Below are 20,336 nucleotides of genomic sequence, written 5' to 3' on the forward strand. Positions count from 1 at the left end.
TCTGATTGAGGTCTTGTAACCAAGTGCTTACCCACTTCCAGCAAGAAAATAGGGCTCCATCATTTCCTGTAGGGCAATATCTATAGTTTGTTACCACGATAATTAAAGAGATAATTTTTTTAGAACTCCGGCAGGAATTGGATAAATGCTACTGAGTTGTTTCAAATATACGGTACAATGCCTATAATATCTTTGACCCCTAAGGCATCTTTATCCTGTTTTATGAAAGGTAGAGCTCCAAGAAAAGCACGACATTCAACGAGTTGCAGAATTTTTTTGATTTGGCTTTAAAATTTTATAAATTTTTTTTAGTTTACAGAAATTGCTTCAGTACTAGAATATTTCATTTAAATTTCAGATAATTTAAATATTTAATTAAAATCATTTCTATTTAACTATGGTAATAAAAGGTGGTTGGAATTATAAAATAAATAGAATACATAGAAGTAAAATTCTCTAAGACTAACGTTGATTCAACAAACACTGGTAACTCATTGAGCTAGCACATATTGGTAACTGACAGTCTCCCAACTTTGAGATTGATCACTGATATATGCAGACACCATGGAACTCATTTTTGTTAGTTTTATTTTGTTTTTCATTACATTTTTTAAAATTTATCAATTTTTATTTTTCCTCATTCATTAGGTAATAATGTTGCAGTATCTTATTCAATTGGAAATTGGTTGGTAAGATAGATCTTAAATCTTACGTCAGTAGCAGCAGAGGAAGATAGTTAACAGCAGGTTAATGAACCTTATTTGTACTGGTACATATCAGTTAAATCTGAAGGCCATAGCCAAATGCATAACTGGAAAGTTCTTTTCCAGCAAATTTCTACAACAATGACTGCTCCAACATTATGCGATCATATCCATTTGGAGGTTGTTGTTGAAATGTTGTAAAGGCTGCATCAAGTATTGCTCCATCATCAACTGCAAAAGATTGTAACGCAATTTGGTTTGTTATTAAAATGTATTGGCAAGAGATCTAAAACTAGCAGGATTTCTTCAAAGATGACATTTTAAAAAGGTTAATGGTTTTTTATCTTCGTGGATCTGTTAAGTTCGATTGGGCAATTATTATATTGCTTCTTAAGTTTGAAACTTCTTAAGCAGGTAAAAATTAAAAAATGCTCTGTCGACTTTAAAATAAGCTAGTAAACTTTATTCACGAAGAACTGATCCTGTACAACATTAAAAATAAAGATTTTGGCAGCAAAGCCAGTGCAAACCATCTGTCAGATTTAGTTTGGGTTGGGAAATAAAATTCCCAAAAAAAAATATTTTTTAAAAGGGAAAATAAATTATATTTTAAGGATATTAAGACTACTTAAATATTTTTAACTTCAAAACATTTTATTAAATATCTAACGGGGATACTCAGACATTGAATAACAGCAACTACTGAAAAGAGTGCGACAATTTTTTTGGCATTCTCTTTTTATTTCTAATAATAGGATTAAACCCGACTCTAAAATTGACCACCAAGACCACTGTAAAAATCCGGAGATCACCGACTTTCAGTGTCTCATACAATCCCTAAATTGTATAGAAGTTTAAAATGAGGCCAATTTTAGAACATAATTATCTTTTGATACTTTGATTTTTGAGTTAATAGTTTCAAAAAGATCTATCAATAACATTTGGAAGATTTCTTAAGCTATAATAGGAATCCATAATTCTGATACAAAGGTTTTTTGAACGAGTAGAGATTTGTACAGCTGTTGGCTGTAACCAATAAAAAATAAATGTAAGCTCGGAAAATGAATGTTAAGAAACCCTAATTAGTTTTTCACCAAATTGAATAAATTAAAATTTTTCTGCAAAAAATTGGTCATTAGGTTAAATAAGGTACATAACCTACCAGTTTTAGCCAAACTTAACTCATTCTGAGAGACTCAGAAGCCGTATAAGTCTCAAAAGGTCTGCACGATGGCACAGAAAATTCCATGTTGCATTAGGTATTCTTGCGTATGGAAGTTTCAAGTTCAAAATAAAACTTAATTTCTATACTCTAACAAATGGGTCTAGGAAACTTACCATATAAAACAGGATATAGATCTCCACCTTTACACGTGACATTTGTGATTGGACACTGAAGATCTTTTCCATTAAGGTAAAATTTTAGTTCAACATGGTCAAATGTGACGCCCTAAAGAAAAAGCAAAGTTTTATTAGTATAGAATTACTGCAGAAGAGAAATAATTCAAACAGTAGTGTCATTTTCTGTGATTAAAGAATTTACTCTCCACAAAAAAAGTAAATAATTTTATATTTTCTTTCATAGAACTTTTTTTTTATATAAGTAAATCCTATCCGAATTTTTTAAAATTCTGAAAATCTAATTTTTTCTCCAAACTGGCATTGGCAACACACAGATGGCGATACCAATTAAAACAACGAAACAATAGCCAAGGTTTTAAATAAAAAAGTTTTGAAGAATAGTGAAAAGGATATCTGAATAAAAAGCTTTTATTATTAATTATTATTATTAATTATTTATCAATCTTATGAATAAATTTGTCCATCTAAATTTTTCAATTAAAACTATACCATCTTTTGTATACTTACTATAACATCTCCTTCTTGGGGCATATCATTAATCTTGTGCACAACTTCATCTTTATGAACTAAAGTTCCATCACTCCTTAACACCCAAGATTCGGAATCACGACCCAAAGGTGCTCTATCCAAGTCAACTTTCAACGTGGCCAGGCCCAAACCCCAAATTCCTAAAATTACAATTTTTTACACAATGTAATATTTCATGCTGAATCATACCATGATATGGATACTTATTGTAACATTGGCATTCCTTGTAATTTGTAAATAGTACGAATACAGAAACCAACCATTAGTGACATCACTAGGCCTTATTTGGGAAATTAAAATAAGTTACCCATTAATTCCGAAGCTTTAAGACCCCATCTACCTTTGCCAACCTTTGACTTTTCTTTTGAATAATTCATTATCCATTTCTCGAAAACATTCGAAAGCTAGTGGGCATTAAGAAAAATAAGCAAATGAAATTTGATGAACAATATCACTTTTTTAAATTTTAAAATTCCCCTTAATGTTTACAAAGAACGCATATGTGCCAAAGGTACTTCATACTAAAATATTTAGAAGCAGGCAACCGAAACAAATACTACTTTGCTAGGCCTTCCCTCTATAGGTTTACACTAAATTGTGTATTATCCTCCCACAAAAGGCTTATAAATTAGGAGGTTCCTCGCAGAAAGCGGCAGTCTCAGTTGCGAGTAAAGTGGGATCTTAAGAACTTAAAAGCATTGAGTAAAAATAAATCAATGTTCTATTATTAATGGTTAATTTGAGTTTGTTTTTCTTAAATATGACCAGACCACCTGTTTAAAGGGCAACACAAGTGGTCATGCAGGGGGGGGGGGGGAACTATGTTTTCTTCAACAAGCCGTAAGTAGGTTTTCCAAGGATGATTTTATACAGCGCGAAAGCCTTATTCTCCTTGGTGTAGCCAAGTGGCGCAATTTCGCTCTCATCACGAATTTTTCGATTTTCTTCGCTGAGTTAGCTCGCAATCAACGAACCCAAGAATTTAGGCCTAGCTTAATTTACTTACTATGGAGAAAAGAACTGGGTTAGTTTCCGAGAGTTGGACTTTGATATTTTCGATTTAACAATGTTTTGGAATAAAATTATTTGTGAATTGAATATTTTTAATAATGGAAGTTGAAACATTAGGCCTTGGACGCGGTAAATCTCTGCCGCTAGCCTCACATTGGATTAAGAAAATTCAACACCACACACACTCCTATATCGTATCTCCCTTAACAATTTCCCTATCATTATACCCCGACAGAATATTTTTTTTTTATTACATTTATTTTGTAGAAGTTTAGGATACGATTTTTCGGTACGCACGGAGACTTCACTTTCCTCGGCCATTTTCGCGACTAAAGAATGCATGGATTTTGCGTAAAAACAGCGAGAGGCGCATTTATACAAAATAAATTCGGCAAATATGGTTCTGCTTTTTTTACAGAGGGAAAGGCTATGGCAGATGGCGCATGCGCAGTCGTTCTTTTTATCTATAAGATAATTTACCCCCTGCATGGTCACTTGCGTTGCCCTTTAAAGGTATTAAAAGTCACTTGATGACTTGGGCCTGAGGTGGTGCCTTGGGTATTAGCCTAGCTGATTATTATTATCATTTTGGTGCCCCTCTGTGGAACAGCTTAATTATATGTTAATTAGGGGTTAGAATTATTTAATGCCTTCAGATTATGAAGGTGATTACTCACTATTTGAATATTTCATAAAATCTATAACTCTTAAGAACTAAGTGTTCCACTTTGGCTTACCTGTTTGTTGAACTTTAACCTCGAAGTAAGCTTTATTTTGAACAATTGGAGCACTAGCTAATGCAGCACCTGTTCCGCATATCCTGTGACCACTTTTAACAATAACAACATCTTGCCCTATGAAATCAAAATAATATGTAAGCACATAGAACCAACTATAAAACTTTTAAGAATAATAATTAATAAAGTGTTTACTACAGGGAAACATGATAAGAATAATCTTAAAGGGCCAATCAAAGTGGCCAGAAATTGTTGGGAAGTTATATAAAATCCTGTTCCAGACTTCTACCCCCTCTGTACCACTTCTAATTTCCTCCGCTTCTGACAATAAAAGGTTGTGACACATTTTCAATAACACCACCCCAAACATAATAAATCTTGTATTTTTTACAATGCCAATTAGTGAACCCCCAAAACAATTTATCTAAAAAATATAGGTTTAATTAAAAAAAGTTAAACATTTGAAGCCCTATCCACTCTTAAATTAAAATAATTTTTTTTTTAAATTATGTATGTTTAAAGCTGACAATGAGTATTTATAATTACTTCTGTCATTTGTATAGAGGATCTCTAGTTTTGTAGTTAAACTAGAGGCAAAAATGTCAGCTTACAGCCCTCAGATAAATAACCATAACTTCTATAAAAATGTCTACCATTTCACCTTTTATGACTTCTAGTAAATGAATTAGGGACACAACATGTCTTCAGATATACGACAATATTACTTTTATAGAAGCTCATCAAATAGGATACAATGCACTAAGATAAATATTAAAACTAATAAGTTAATTCTTTTGGTATGCTAAATCTGAATATTATCTAATATGAAAAACAATAAAGGAGATTGTCATGGAGATTTTCCGTCTCAATTGCAGCTACTAGCATAAGGTACTACTGTGTTGCTTTTGCAAAGACCTAAATGTGTTTTCACATGAATTGTCAATCAGTACCTCACTCAATCAGGTTATTTTTTGAAGAACGACAATTTCTTATCACAGGCACTTTCCGAAATAATAAATACACCTACATAAGGGATTTCAATTCTTACCCATATGGCGTGTGTCCAAAACTATTGCAGGTTGATCTTTCAGATTAGTATATCCAACACCAAAACCCCTAATTTCAAAGCACCTTCTGAAGCAGCCCATACAAGTCATTATGTGGTATAAAATGATCAAATTCAAAAATTACTTTTGTAATTACTAATAAGGCTTATGGCACAAACAGATGGGCCCAAGTATATTTTTTAATATTAGAAAAATACGCATAACATTGGGTCAACTAAAGACTTCATAATAAGGAAACACATACAATTTCACAATTGAAAGAAATTTACGACGTAGCCTACTCAAAAATTACACGATGCATAACCCTACAAACATAAACAGATTAACTAACTGACTGACTGACTGACTGCTTAATGTTCTGCAAACTTCTTCTTAACTTCTTAAGAGTGGTCATTGTCAGATAATGACTGGTATCCTGTCTTGGAAATAAGCTTTTTTGAAAAAAATATAAACTGATCATATTTTTTTTTACTTAGCTACATGAGTTTAAAAAAGTCTCAACTTGAAAAATAAAATTTAAAAAATCAACCTTTTTACAAATCAGGAATACTCAGGGGCGGCGAAGGAAAATATTTTGTGGGGTTACAAAAGAAAAAACCCGAAGGAACCCGAAAAAATAATTTTTTCTTTTTAAGCTTTAGCTAAACCAAAAACACCAGAGAATTTTTTCATTGTTTTTAAAAAATTTTATGCATATTTGCTAGTCATTTTCAGTAAAACCAAGTAGAGTTGGGAAAACAGCACGTCTAATAGACGCTTCAATAAAACCACTTCAAAGAAATCGCCAAGAAGATATATTTCTGAGAGACAGGACCTGCATGTTACCCTGGACTTATTAATTAGTCCTAGATGTTACTGGTTATATATTGCTTGTTGAAATAATGGAAACTTTTTATCTGCAAACAGAAATTCGTGTTTTTGCTAAGTCTTAAGGCTTCCTGGTTAAAAGTAGAGCTCGACGTTTGGATAAAAATTAACCACTTATTTTATTTTTATCCATAACCTACAATTATCCGAAAATATAAATTATTTTTTGCATGTTAAATCGTGGTTTATCCATGGAAAATATCATATGTAACATAATCACTCATAAGTATGCCATAAACGTATTTTCGTTAATGAAACCTTGTTCACGGAATATGACGTAAATTACGTCACTTACAATTCCGTGACGAAATACGCGTCATCAACTTTACTGATTGGAAACGGAAGTTAGTGAGTGATAATTCCTCGCGCGTCTTTGCCAGTGGCGGCCTAAGGGGGGGCGGTCCGCCCAGGGTACCAGGGCAGCAGGGGGTGCCATCGGAGAAGCTCGAGGGGGGGGGGTGCAAATCAGAACGATTAAACTTGAAGAAGACGTGAAAACTTCTGCACGGTCCTGGGGGGTGTCACAAAACACTGCCGCCGCCCCGGGGACCCAGCCTTCTTAAGCCGCCACTGGGCTTTGCCCATGTCAAGTTAAGCTCGTGCCTCGCGATCAAATGATTTCATTTCCATGGTAACCTTTTCAATAGCGCAAGGATTATAAGCATTTTTGCATTTTTGGGTCCGCTTAATGTATGTTCCGCGTGAAAAAGGTCTCATTGAATTTTTTTAATGGAAATGTTATACAGAGGCATACTTATGAGTAATTATGTTACGATTAATCGAAATTTTGTCAGTTAATTTATCTGTAACGCAGAGTTCTGGTTAAAAGGAAACACTTGTTGTATACTGTACAGGTGAAAAGTTTCCATTATTTCAACAAGCAGTATATAATCAGTACCATGCAAGTCCGGTCTCTCGGAAATATTACTTCTTGGCGATTTCCTTAAAGATGTTTTATTGAAGCGGCTATAGATACAATACAATATGTTAAAATATAGTTTTTCTCATAGGGAAATACTTTTAATTTTGAAATTCCCGCCAAACTATCTAAATACGTATAATAACTTTTTATCGTCGATACCATAATTTCCGTTTTAAAATCTGACGGCGCTGGGTCCAAGACCATCAGAAATAATGACGTCAAACGCCGCTGACTTGCATGGATAGAATTTACGTACAATTTGGGGCAGAGGGGTTTAAAATATATACGTTGTCCTTTCATTAAAATCTAAATTGTTAATTTTTAATTTAACTATGGATAGGTAAAGGCTAAAGCGACATAAGACCCAAAAGTGTGTCAGACGGTTTATTTTTTAATGAGAGCTGGTCGCGAAGTAAAAGGAGGGAGCGAGAGAGGGCGTCAAAAACTCTATCTAAACTGAAAACGCTATTATCATGAAGGTATTCATTTCAACCATGAATATCGAATTACGTTATATCATAAATACATGTATTTCTGGTTATATCATACTCCTTTCTACAATCTGGGGCTAAGATGGACAGTGCATTTCTGTGTTTTACGTAATCAACTTAAGCCAATCAGGAGACAGGCGGTTGTAGATCTACAAAACGATTTGCGCGATTTAACCAAGGATACATTATCCTTGATTAAACCGGCAAAGAAAATGACTGGTGATTCTTAGAAAAAATATTTCTACTTTAACAAAATGACTTGATAATCATATGCAAATTAATTTATTATTAATACTCTTACCTATTTTTATTCAATCAAAAAGATGTATTAAAATTTTAGAAACTAAATTTCACGCTAAGCCTTGGCACTGAAAGCTAGTTTCAAAATGTTGCCCTTTGGTACAATTTTCGAACAGCGGCACGTGACCAAGGTCATAGCCGCGTTCAGTAACAGCAAACGGTTGGACCGTTGAATGTGCATTCCCTACTGTACGACGTTTTTCACTTCCGGGATTGACGTCACAGCACGTGGGAAGGCTAGTTGCAGACGACACGACAGACGATATTTTATAAAATTTACAACAATCGTAAAAAAGCGTTCAACAGACGTGGCGTCACGATTGCAAACGGAGATCAACGGTTAATTAAAGGGGCTCCAAAGCTCGGTGGCAAAAAAAAAAAGAAAATTGAGCATGCTTTTCCTTCCCCCCAACCCCTTACTCGGCCTTGGCAAAGGCGGGCAGAGTCAACCGTAAATTTCGCACTTTACTGACTTTACACACATTTTGCCACCGAACTTTGGAGCCCCTTTAACAATTTCCCCTCCGTTGAGCGTCACTGAACGCGGCCCTAACCACTCCCATCTTAGGGACTGAGACTAGACTACTTACATTGTTAGTGCAGTTCGTTAATCATGGTTGAAATTAATACATTTACGCAGGAATCCATACCTCTACTAGGAATGCTTATCGCGGCAGACTTTCGTCTCGATGTGGCTGACGGTTTTTTTGACGTCAACTCATGGATTAATTAACTAAGGGATGTTCCACGGGCTCAAAAATATCAAAGTTGCCTGTTCCGAACGCCACCTATCAGCGAAGTGCCAATAGTGGAAATTTAATTTTTACCGAAACAAACACACGCGGACGGGCGGTTTTTCAAACATGTTCTACGCGGGAAAAAATCATTAATTGTATCCGGTTGTATCGGTAAACTGGTGATTTGCGCATGCGCGGCTAAAATGATTTCGGAACAGTGGCTAACGCTCGATTTGGCGAGTTTTCTACGGCGGTGGAACATCCCTTAGTTAATTAATCCATGGTTAACTTAACAAACAGCGTGACAGGGGAGCGCGCGCAGAGGGCATTTTTTCTCTCGTAGGAGGGGCCAAAGCCGTCAGAGTGATCTTACCATACGAAACGGCAGGATAAGCATTCCAAGTAGAGATATGGATTTCTGAGTAATGCTTTAACCCCAAGAAAACAAATCATAAAATAATGTATTTTATTATTTCAATTATAATTTTACATTTTATTTTATCTTTTTATATTTTTTAAATTCGCCTTCTTGGGAGGCCAGATCATGATACAACCTCCTCAACTTCAGTTTTCTATCGGAATCTTTGGCGAGTTGCTCATTCAGTTTCGTTGTGGCGATGAATTGGTTGTCCCGCCGGACTTCTCGCATGGCTCCTTTCATTTCCTTCTTATATTTGTGTACGAGTTTCTGTTGCTCCAGTTTCTTCTTGTTTCCGTGATGTTGTTTCTTGCCGTCGAAGTTATCTTGAATCTTAGGTTCGAACAACTTCAGTGTCGGTGGTCTACGGTTCTCCTTTACCAAGAAGGACTTTGAATTTGCTCTACTTAAAGCACTCTTCAATGAATCTACCTTCGAAACTAATGCAGAATTGAAGTTACTAGTTTGAAGACCGGATAAGGTAGTTTTGGGATTATAAAATATCTCCAAGAAAGAGGGAACATTTTGGTAGAGGACGGAAAACTTTTCTAGTAAGGAGAGAACAGCGGATATTAATTGTCCTAGAAGATTGTCAGACACGCTGACGCCGGCTGATTGAACCAATTTAATCGATAATTTTACATGTTCCCTAAATTCTGGTAACTTTGAATTTAAACTAAGTTTCGGTGTGGTTTCACTCCCATGATTAGATATAAGTGTCAGAATATAGTTAAGAAAATTAATTGCTTCCGGTACTAAACGCTTCGAATTAGCAACGAATTCGTAATACAGCGAAGAAACGAACAAACCACGAATCAAGTCATTGTAAGTAACTACTTTACAATATGTCAAAATTTCACCCATGAACACTGCCGTTGGGGTGACTATTGGATGATGAAAATCGGATGTCGGATATAAAACTGATACAAGTTTAAGAAAAATCAACGTGCTTAAGTCGGGAAAAGGTTTCTGCTTGCTTTTCGTACTCGATAAAAACTCTTCCCGCTTCTCTGTAATTACGGCTAACAACAGCTTCGACGTGGAACGAGGGTCAAAATCGAGTAACGTTTTAAAATGAACTATTAAATGGTCCAGCAACGTAAAATCGGTGTTTTCGGAGGAACATATTTCATCAATGTATTGTAAGATTATCGTTAAGAAGTTCTCCATTTTATCTTTATTTTCCGAACCCAAGCTAGGATGATTACATTTGATAATTCGTTCCACGATGACATTGATTTCAAGCGCGGTATGACCGGACACCAACTCAAAGAAGTCCTGGAAAGAAGGTGGGCATTCCAGGATGAAAGGAATTGAATCGATTTTAGCGATAGACTTTCCATTAGCCGAAGATTTCGTTTTAATAACTTTAGTTATTCCTTGATTGTCAGCAGTTTCATTGTCGGACAAGATGTCTGCGTAGCTGTCTTCACTTTCATCACCAGAACTCTCCTCTTCAGACTCCCCAACGTCATTAGAGTTATCAGCGTCATTTTGCTCATCGTCACTACCGTGATCAACGGATGGTTCTTGGAGACGTTTTTTGCGAGGAATTTCGTGTTCCGAGTCTTCTCGTTCGTGCACATCAATTAGCGTATCGTAATCATCATCCAGTCCATCCGCCGATAAGTGTTTTCTGTTCCATTGTACCAATTCCCCTTCCGTATTGCCGTTCATCCTCCTAATTCTGTCCATTTCAAGTCGTTCCAATTTCTGTTTTTCATCGAAGGCGATTTCTTCAGCCGTTTTTAATTTGTCCGTAGCCTTCCCTTTAGATTCAAATTTAAGCTCCTGAACTTTAATATCGTAATCGTCTCTAGTTTCTTTGTGGACAGTCTCATCCATTTTCGCTTGCTTCAAATTAAGCATTAGCTTCTGCACGTCCTTCCATTCTCCATCCAATTTATCCGTCAAGTCCAGATTAGTCTCTTTTTCTCTCTGACGTTCTTGCTTCCTCATAATTCGGTCGGCGATTATTTCCTCCATGATGGCTTTGTGAGATTTCTCGGATTCCTCCGAATCCTTCTTCGTGAGAAACCCGCCAAAGTGAGCCTTCTTAACAACGTCGCCCGTCAGCCTCTCCTCGTCGTCGGACTCGCTAGATGGCTCGTCAAATTTATCCATGTCGCCGATACTTCTGCCCAAATGGGTCAATTCCTCTTCGTCGTTCAGGTTGTACATGGTCGACTTGTTTTTTTTGCGTTCGGCCGCGAATCTTAACACCGCTTTATCTTCGGGGTTCAAGTCCGCGTCGTGTTCACCGAATCTACGGTCCACGTAGCTATTGTTCTTCGCGTTCGTCTTGAATTCGTTCAATAAGGTGTCGTTCCTTTTCTTAAGAGCTTTGCTGCGCGATATTCCCGGCATTCCGCGGTCATTTTTCGTTTTGCGACCGAGTACATTGTATTTTTGTTTATTAATTCGGATTTCGAACGGGTTGATCTCCTTCTTGGCGTTCGCGATTTGTTGTTTTTTCTTGTTAACCACCTTGTTTCTCTTCTTATTTTTGGCCATCTTCTGTTAGTGACGTTTGCAATCGTCAGTGACAATGACCGATCTAAGATAAAAAACAAAATTATCAAACAGATGTAACGATTTGAGAGTATGGCTTCGTTCAGTAACTCTAAAAAAGCTAAGCTCTGAGCTCAACAGTCAGCAGTTTTTTACGGAACGGATTTTTTGACTTCCGGTTTTGACGTCACGTTGCCCGTCCGTTGAGCAACGAAGCCATCGGCTGTAAGAGCAGGTTTTTCCGTAGCTCAACGGTCACGTGACGTCGCAGCACGGAGTAAGGCTAGCTGCAGACGCCGCAACAGACGATATTTTACAAACTTTACAACAAGCGTAAAAAGCGTTCAACAAGATCCTACGTCACGTTAGCAACGGTTTCAACGAAAATAATTTTTCGGATACTTTGTTGCAAAAAAATTCAACTTTGCCTTATAATTAAAATCGTCTTCATGGTAGCAAATGTTCATAAACCTTCTGCAGTTCTTATACTTATGTATTTTAAAAATACATCATGTGTTCTCCTAACCTGAATTTAAAGGTGATGTTTCTCTGTATACCAAGTTACTTTGTGTAAATTTTCGTATAATTTGGAGCAAACCCTTTCCGTTAATTAAATGTTTATTTCCATTCCCGTAATGAGCTCCTATAATAGAGTCTTATACAAAAGTTCAAAAATGTCAAATTTCAAAAATTGCGTTACGATAGTAATAATCTCTAAGACGATACATTAAAGTTTGATGCAGTTTCGAGTGAACCCTTTTTGTAAATTCAACGATAAGAACAACCCCTAATGAGGTTCTATAAAAATTCGTTATGGTAGAAATTATTATTTCTCCAACACCAAATATAAAGTGCTAAAATTAAAGTTACATTTTAGTTCAAGGTGGACCTTTTTGTAAATTTCACGTTGAGTGTCACCTCCCACCTGAGCAGATACTGCAAGAGATTTCAAATTATGATTCAGCAGACGTTTTTAGCTAGTTCTCCTATTTTTCATATCTAAATAAATATTTCCAATAACGATATTAAAAAAAATTAAAATAAGTACCCAAAATTAAGCCAAAAGTGGTCAATTTAAAAAAATTACAACTTTTAAAATTTTTCACATGTATCCGTGGTTCTGTGGTAGAACGCTCACCTGCCGTGCAGGAGGGTTCAGGTTCGAATCCCGCCCGGTACTAACGCAAATTGAAAAATATTTATACTACACCCAATGACAAAAAGAGGGTTCTTTTGGAAAAACCTTTTCCCTAATTTTAAGAAACTGCGTACGCAGCGATTAAACTTTGCCCCGAAAATGCGTACGCGTTCGAAGCCCAGACAGACAGACCCACAGCGCTCGAGCGAAGTGAGTGCGTGGCGCCGTTAGGCGCCAATAACGGGAACGCTTGATATTCGTCGTCGTGTGTTCTGAGGCAGTTCCGTTTTAGACGGCGTTTTCGCACGTATGACAGTTTATTTTTCATACTAATACGTTCCTTCATTAGTTCTACTGAACTCGAAAAAAATTCGGATTTATAGTACAATACCCTTGCTTTATGTACATTTTAAATATCTCCGACACGGCCAACTTTGATCACGCGCTGTTCGCGCTACAGCGGCCAACCAAGGATCCTATATGTTAGAAGGATAGGTAGCCCACCGGCCAGCCCGTGTTTTCAAAACACCGGCAGCGCCGTCAATATTAAGAGAGCCTCTAAACGTGGGACGTCTTATTTCTATTCCCTCAAGGACAAATTTTGGCGGCGCTTCCTCCATGTTTTGTCCTTGACGCTCTATCGCGCATGACCCACCGACGGCGCTATTTTTCGTCCCTCGCCTCATATCCTTCTAACATATAGGATCCTTGGGCCAACACATTCGTCGAAATTCCGCGAGCAAGGGTTTTCCCCCTATAAACTGTACTATAATGTGTAGGAGGTCAGCGCCACGCTCGGTTGTTATATTGGCTTCAATATAAAAGCTATTCTGAAAATAATAATCCGCTAGGGGCGCTGACGTCATACACATCTTCTGCTCTTAGGTTAACACAGAAACGTCAACGAATGAGATGGCCGATGCGCGACAGGGTGGGAAATAAGGATTTTTTTGAAAGTGGACAAGTGAGCAGTGACCCCTCTGACCTAGAATAAATTAACTGGACCATGACCAGTGCACGTCGTCTGCTACATTAGAATAGCGTGTTTTAACTTTTAACAATTTTTAATAGGGTTAATTCTAGGGCTGTGCAAGTACTCGAACATCATCGATTACTCGGCATTTTTTGAAATCGAGTACTCGAACTGGACCTCGAATAAGTAATTGGAAAACACTTGCCGATTATCGAGTACCAAGAAATTGAATAGTTGGGTACCAGATTACTCGAATAAGCTGCTGTAAGTTCAAAGACGGGTGTTTGCAACTTTTTGGGGTGGAAATAATAAACGGTACCCAAAAGACGTACAAACAACAAATGCTTTGAATGACCTTTGGGATGGATCACGGTTTTTAATACGTAGTTTTTTTTTCTTCATGAATTCCGATTTCGGCCGGCGTTAGAACTTAGGAGTCTTAACTTCCTAAGCAATATATGGACAGATGGTACATCAATAATTTAAAAAATGTATATGGTATTGTTATTTTACTATTAATTACTATAATTAGGCTAGTAGTTTAGTATACTAGTCTTTTTATATAATACTAGTCACTATAATGTTACTAAAGTTCTGGAAACTGTGGTTCATTTAAATTTAAGGAATATTTTTCAGCATTGAAAGCTAGTTAATACTCATTTTAAATTTAATTTCCTAATTACTCGAATAAAACCAGCTCCTAATCAAGTATACTCGATAACCCTACTCGTTAAAAATTTTACTCGAAGTTTTTTCTGAATTACTTGACTCGAATGACAAAGTTTGCCCTTAATCAAGTACTCGATACTCGACTCGACTTCAATTTTACTTGACTCGAATTTTCGATACCCGACACGATTGCCTAAAACCATTACTCGCGCAGCCCTAGTGAATTCGAATTTTAGTGTACAAACATGCCACAGCCGCCGTTACACAGACCTTCAAATCCAAAGACTTATAATATAATCATTTAAAAAAATTAAAACACCTCGAATTAATTAGGTGGTCCAGTGGACCACTAACCACCCTCCGATTTAATTAATAAACTGGTCCGTGCAATTTTTAAACTGGTCATTTGCCCACTGCCACCGCCTTATTTCCCACGCTGATGAGCGAGACATCAAAGTTGGCTGTGTCTCCGTAAATACATATTTCCGCCAGAAAAAATTGGCCCCATTCAATTTCTTATTATACAAGGAATTAAAATAATAAAAAATATTTAAAAAATACGTGTGTCTGTGTACCCTATTTTTGCGCTAGTTTTAAAGGAAGGTGCGTTAAAACTGAGATTACGCAGTAGTGATTGCTCATATGATAAATTACAGTATTGTCACTTGATGACTTAGGCCTAAGGTGGTGCCTTGGGTATTAGCCTAGCTGATTATTATTATTATTATTACAGGACCTTTATCGAAGGGAATTGTCTGTCTCTATAACTTTTTATTACAGAGGTCTAATTCAATATGAACGTAGATATTAGAAAAAAAAAACATTTTAAAGAGGCCTTTTTCAAGGCATAAAATTGTTGTATACAACCAGAACTTTCGACACATTTTGTAATAAGACTAAATAAAGATGGATGCAAAACTTCAGCCCCGTTGCAATTTTTCTTAAGTTTTAGCCAAATTTTCATGACTAGTAGCCCAACGTTTGTATACGTTTAGTCTCATTACAAGTTAACTCTATAATTTCAAACTTAATTTATGTGGCCTAACTTTTATTATTATAAGTATATACAAAAAAAGCTTAATTATGCTTTGGTCTCAATTTTACATAAGGGGTCTGAATGATCACTATTTTAATGTTTTCACTTTCATCCCTGATACCCATTTACACGTATTTTGCCACTATGATAGAAGGTAAGAAGTTAAAACTGAACTTGTATTCTATTTCTAAATTATATTAAATTTAATTATAACTACTCAAAGTGATGGTTGGACTGGCCCATACAGCGAGGCGGTGATCCCCACCTGCACCCCTGCCTCAATAAGCAGTTTGGGGAACCCTATGGCACTCACAGCGCTTTAATTATGGAGTCAATTACACAATTTGATAAGTAAGAAACCACATGAAAAGCCCACATTTTTCTAACCTTCCTTTTTATTGGTCAGCGGAAGTACTGCAATTGTGTGGTACTAACTCTCAGTTTTATTTCCCGTTTTTCTAAAAGTAGTGATGAGATAAATTAATACCATACCATCGATGTAAGTAAGGGCAAAAAAGAAGAGGCTATAAAATACCAGATTTATCATCTTGTAGAGGTTAACGGTAATAGTTAGTCTAGAGAGCCGTTGGCTCGCGTGGCATGAAGGGCTGGCCACCACCCTCCTACACACTGTAACCCGGCCACCTGATTTAAAAGGCATTATAAGTCGCTAGATGACTTGGGCGTAAGGTGGTGCCATGGGTATTAGCTGATTATTATTATTATGTTGGTTTCTTACTAAATTTCCACCACTGTCATCTGATATCCCTTTAAAATAAAGGAACTGGTTAGCTTGATGCACCCCTGGGGTCGGTGATCTTTTAATGAGTGTTGAAATAGTCCTTTTGAAAGAAACAAGACTAAATTTAATGGACTACTTCCGTACGGTAGGAGCTAGAATTCTGCACTCATTCGTCTTTAAGTTTCACAATTAAATTGTTCAAATTCATAAAAGTTAATAGTGGGCAAGACCATAAACTGAGTATACTCTTTAGATTATTCACTCTAGGAACAAAGTCGGTGATAATATTCAGTCTACAGAAAAATTTGCGAAAGCATTAAATCATGGAATATGTTCCCTAATTTCCATATCACTTATAAAATTTAAGAAATTAGCAATAAACAAAATTAAATAACAAAACATACAACGCTACCTAGATTCTTCCAAAACACGTGCTTCTTAAAGATCTTAAGGCAACAGAGTACTGACTTTTTTTAGGCCGAGTCTAGATTCACACCCCGTGAACGTAGCCAACTTTCTGCGTCCACACCCCGTGAGCGTAGTCAATTTGCTGCATCCACACCCCGTGGATCTAGCTCGTATGCTACGTTCACAGTCCCAACCACGTGACCTTGCATTGACCAATGAAATAACTTCTTTCAATTCTAATTGTTTGGCCGTTTCTTTAAAAATATTTTTCCACGTTTCTGTCTTCTCTTGGAGAGTGTCTACATCCACACCCCGTGGATCTAGCCAAAATTGCTACTCTCACACCCCGTGAACGTAGCACGGCGGGCTGCTTACACGGGGTGTGAACGTAGAACGATGCTGCAGCGACATCCCGTGGATATAGCTGAAGTTCTACGTCCACCCAAACGTTACCTGCTATAACTACCAAAGGCTAGAGTACCATCGTATTTCATTGCTTTTAGTGTCAGGTGGTAACACATTTAGTGTTTTCTATAATAAAAAATAATCAACTGTAATAAAATACATTTTTAAAAGGGAATCATTTAAACATTAACTAATTTCAATACATTTTTAAAAGGGAATCATTTAAACATTAACTAATTTCAATACATTTTTAAAAGGGAATCATTTAAACATATTAACTAATTTCAATATGAAAATTTATAACGTATGCCTACATAACAAAATAGTAATCCAAACTTAGTTCGTTTTCCTAATATAATATAATTAGTTATGCCATTTCTAATTAATTATAACGTATGCCTACATAACAAAATAGTAATCCAAACTTAGTTCGTTTTCCTTAATTAGTTAAAAACTAAAATAAGCAACTGTAATAAAAATACATTTTTAAAAGGGAATCATTTAAATACTTATTTTATAACATATTAACTAATTTCAATATGAAAATTTATAACGTATGCCTACATAACAAAATTATATAGTTGAAAATCAAATAAACAACATAACTTTCACACCCCGTGAACGTAGACAAATTGCTACGTCCACACCCCGTGAAACTCCGAAATTCGGTTTTTAATGCGTGAATTTTGCCATTTAATTTGCAATTAACTGATAATTTTTGGCAATACGAAGGAACAATAAGTATCTTCCTTAATTTTAATTTCGTATTTAATGCATTTTAAGGGTTTTTAGAATTAAATTGCGGGTTGCAGTAAACGTAAAAGGGAAATTAATAACTTCACACCCCGTGAACGTAGACAAATTGCTACGTCCACACCCCGTGAAACTCCGAAATTCGGTTTTTAATGCGTGAATTTTGCCATTTAATTTGCAATTAACTGATAATTTTTGGCAATACGAAGGAACAATAAGTATCTTCCTTAATTTTAATTTCGTATTTAATGCATTTAAAGGGTTTTTGGAATTAAATTGCGCGTTGCAGTAACCGTAAAAGGGAAATTAATAACTTCACACCCCGTGAACGTAGACAAATTGCTACGTCCACACCCCGTGAAACTCCGAAATTCGGTTTTTAATGCGTGAATTTTGCCATTTAATTTGCAATTAACTGATAATTTTTGGCAATACGAAGGAACAATAAGTATCTTCCTTAATTTTAATTTCGTATTTAATGCATTTAAAGGGTTTTTGGAATTAAATTGCGCGTTGCAGTAACCGTAAAAGGGAAATTAATAACTTCACACCCCGTGAACGTAGACAAATTGCTACGTCCACACCCCGTGAAACTCCGAAATTCGGTTTTTATTGCGTGAATTTTGCCATTTAATTTGCAATTAACTGATAATTTTTGGCAATACGAAGGAACAATAAGTATCTTCCTTAATTTTAATTTCGTATTTAATGCATTTAAAGGGTTTTTGGAATTAAATTGCGCGTTGCAGTAACCGTAAAAGGGAAATTAATAACTTCACACCCCGTGAACGTAGACAAATTGCTACGTCCACACCCCGTGAAACTCCGAAATTCGGTTTTTAATGCGTGAATTTTGACATTTAATTTGCCATTAACGGATAATGTTTGGCATCACGAAATTCCAGCAACTTATGAATTACTTCTCACGATTTTTGTATGTCCATTGGATATCATAAATAAAAATCGATTTGGATGTGTTTTTTATATATGAATGGGATATTATATGAATATCCATGTATTCTGGGGTCCCTCGGACATATTTGGATATCATTAGAACATCTGAAGGGGATTAGTGTTTGCTGGGTAATTATAGTTTTTTTTACATTTCTTTTATAATTTAATTTTATATATTTAATACATTTCATAACTGTTTGTATAAACCATCACTCATTGGTTGCCTGCAAAGCTCTTACGAAATAAATATTATTATTTCCCTTGGTATATAATGCTTCCGTATTCTTCAGAATATCTTAACTTTAACTACCGAAAGGCGACTAAACAGAACTAAATATAAAACAAATTACTGCTAGCTTATAAACAAGTTATTTCAAATTCCCGCCTAATAATTCAAAATTGTAGATTTCTCTAAATGTGAATTAAAGCCTCAATTAACTTAGCTTAGCATTCATAAACGAAATTTTGAGGCGCGTTAATGAAGTAGTTAAATTTATATACAAAGAAAAGCATTTAATCGTCAAATTAAGTTTAGGCGCGATTTTAAAATTTGAAATGTCGGCGGGAAATTTGAATTCGGGAAAATGTATGTGTTTAAAAACTATGATTAACGACTTAAATTGGCTTAATTTTTCGATATATTATCTAAATTAAACTCAAACTGGGATTAGTATCGATAAAAAACCGAAGATATTTAAATAAAAATAGTCTAAGCCCGAACTCGTATTTTTAACTTTTAACAACAAACATAACAGGATTAGAGGTTTTACAAATAAATATGTTCGATCCTCAAATATTTTCATTCTTCGCGTTTTAGAATTTTTACTTATTTTTTTAAATTTCGGTTATAGTTTCATCTCAAACAAGTAGACTAGACTGATTTATTTAGTTTTACATTCAATATTATTAATTTTAAAGCGGTTTAACCATTAGAATTCAAAATTCCCGCCAAATTTTCAAAATTTTCGTTTCGCGGGTTAGCTTAAATCTGCAATTAATAGAGTCTTAGGATCTCTAATTACCATAGTTAGTTGGGTTAGTTGGATAAAATTTCTATCGTTTCCGTAAATCGTGAAATTTCACCCTTTTCGACGGTAATAAATTTCTCTGGAAAATTTACTATTCCTTTAGATTCCAGCACTAAATAATATTAACTAAATAGTTTAGAGGCTAAACACGTACTTTGAGCGAAATTTCGCGTTTTATGAAAACGATAGAGAGGCTTCAAACTAGCCCAATTAATTTACAATTGAAGAAGTAACTATTTATAGTTGTTATATTATATTGGTAAATATAAATAATTGAAAACTAATGAACTTATTAAGTTAATATATATATAACGCGTCAAGTATAATGACTACATGCACAGGGCCCCCAGAGGTCCTATATTTCCTATAAAATCCTATATTTTCAAAAATGTCCTATAACATCCTATATTTTTAGCAAAATCCCTAAAAAGTCCTATAAAATCCTATAATTTTGATATTTTGCCCATTTCAAATCCAACCACTCAGTTAAATGGCTAGATAAATTCCTATACAAAGTCACTCTAGTCTATACTTTTGTTATTGTTAACATGGTTAGCTACTAGTATATATTTGTG

General features: G+C 35.5%; 2 protein-coding genes across 4 annotated transcripts in view; both read right to left on the reverse strand.

Moving 5' to 3' along the window:
• Positions 1–298: 298 nt before the first annotated feature.
• On the reverse strand, positions 299–5,723 carry LOC149949470 (SPRY domain-containing protein 7). Its single transcript, XM_090169235.1, has 5 exons — positions 5,391–5,723; positions 4,343–4,459; positions 2,574–2,734; positions 2,043–2,154; positions 299–935 (listed from the first exon to the last, which is right to left on the reverse strand). The coding sequence occupies exons 1-5, from the start codon at positions 5,497–5,499 to the stop codon at positions 838–840; spliced, it is 597 nt and encodes a 198-aa protein (XP_090025361.1). The 5' UTR covers positions 5,500–5,723; the 3' UTR covers positions 299–837.
• A 3,452-nt stretch (positions 5,724–9,175) lies between these two features.
• The window catches only part of l(3)07882 (Nucleolar protein 14 homolog l(3)07882), a 54,675-nt gene continuing 43,514 nt past the window's right edge, over positions 9,176–20,336 (reverse strand). Inside the window, exons 1-3 of one of the 3 annotated variants that reach the window (XM_090167820.1) lie at positions 16,626–16,853; positions 12,526–12,591; positions 9,176–11,701 (exon numbers count right to left, since the gene is read on the reverse strand). In XM_090167820.1, the coding sequence (XP_090023946.1) occupies positions 9,220–11,658 (2,439 nt within the window). In that variant the 5' untranslated portion in view covers positions 11,659–11,701; positions 12,526–12,591; positions 16,626–16,853 and the 3' untranslated portion in view covers positions 9,176–9,219. Of the gene's footprint in view, positions 11,702–12,525; positions 12,592–16,617; positions 16,854–20,336 lie in introns of those variants that run through there. The other 2 variants (XM_090167818.1, XM_090167819.1) reach the window with 2 other exon arrangements.

The sequence above is a fragment of the Leiobunum rupestre genome, chromosome 3 (assembly GCF_980474605.1).
Source record: "Leiobunum rupestre chromosome 3, qqLeiRupe1.1.hap1, whole genome shotgun sequence".
Taxonomy (NCBI): Eukaryota; Metazoa; Arthropoda; class Arachnida; order Opiliones; family Sclerosomatidae; genus Leiobunum; species Leiobunum rupestre.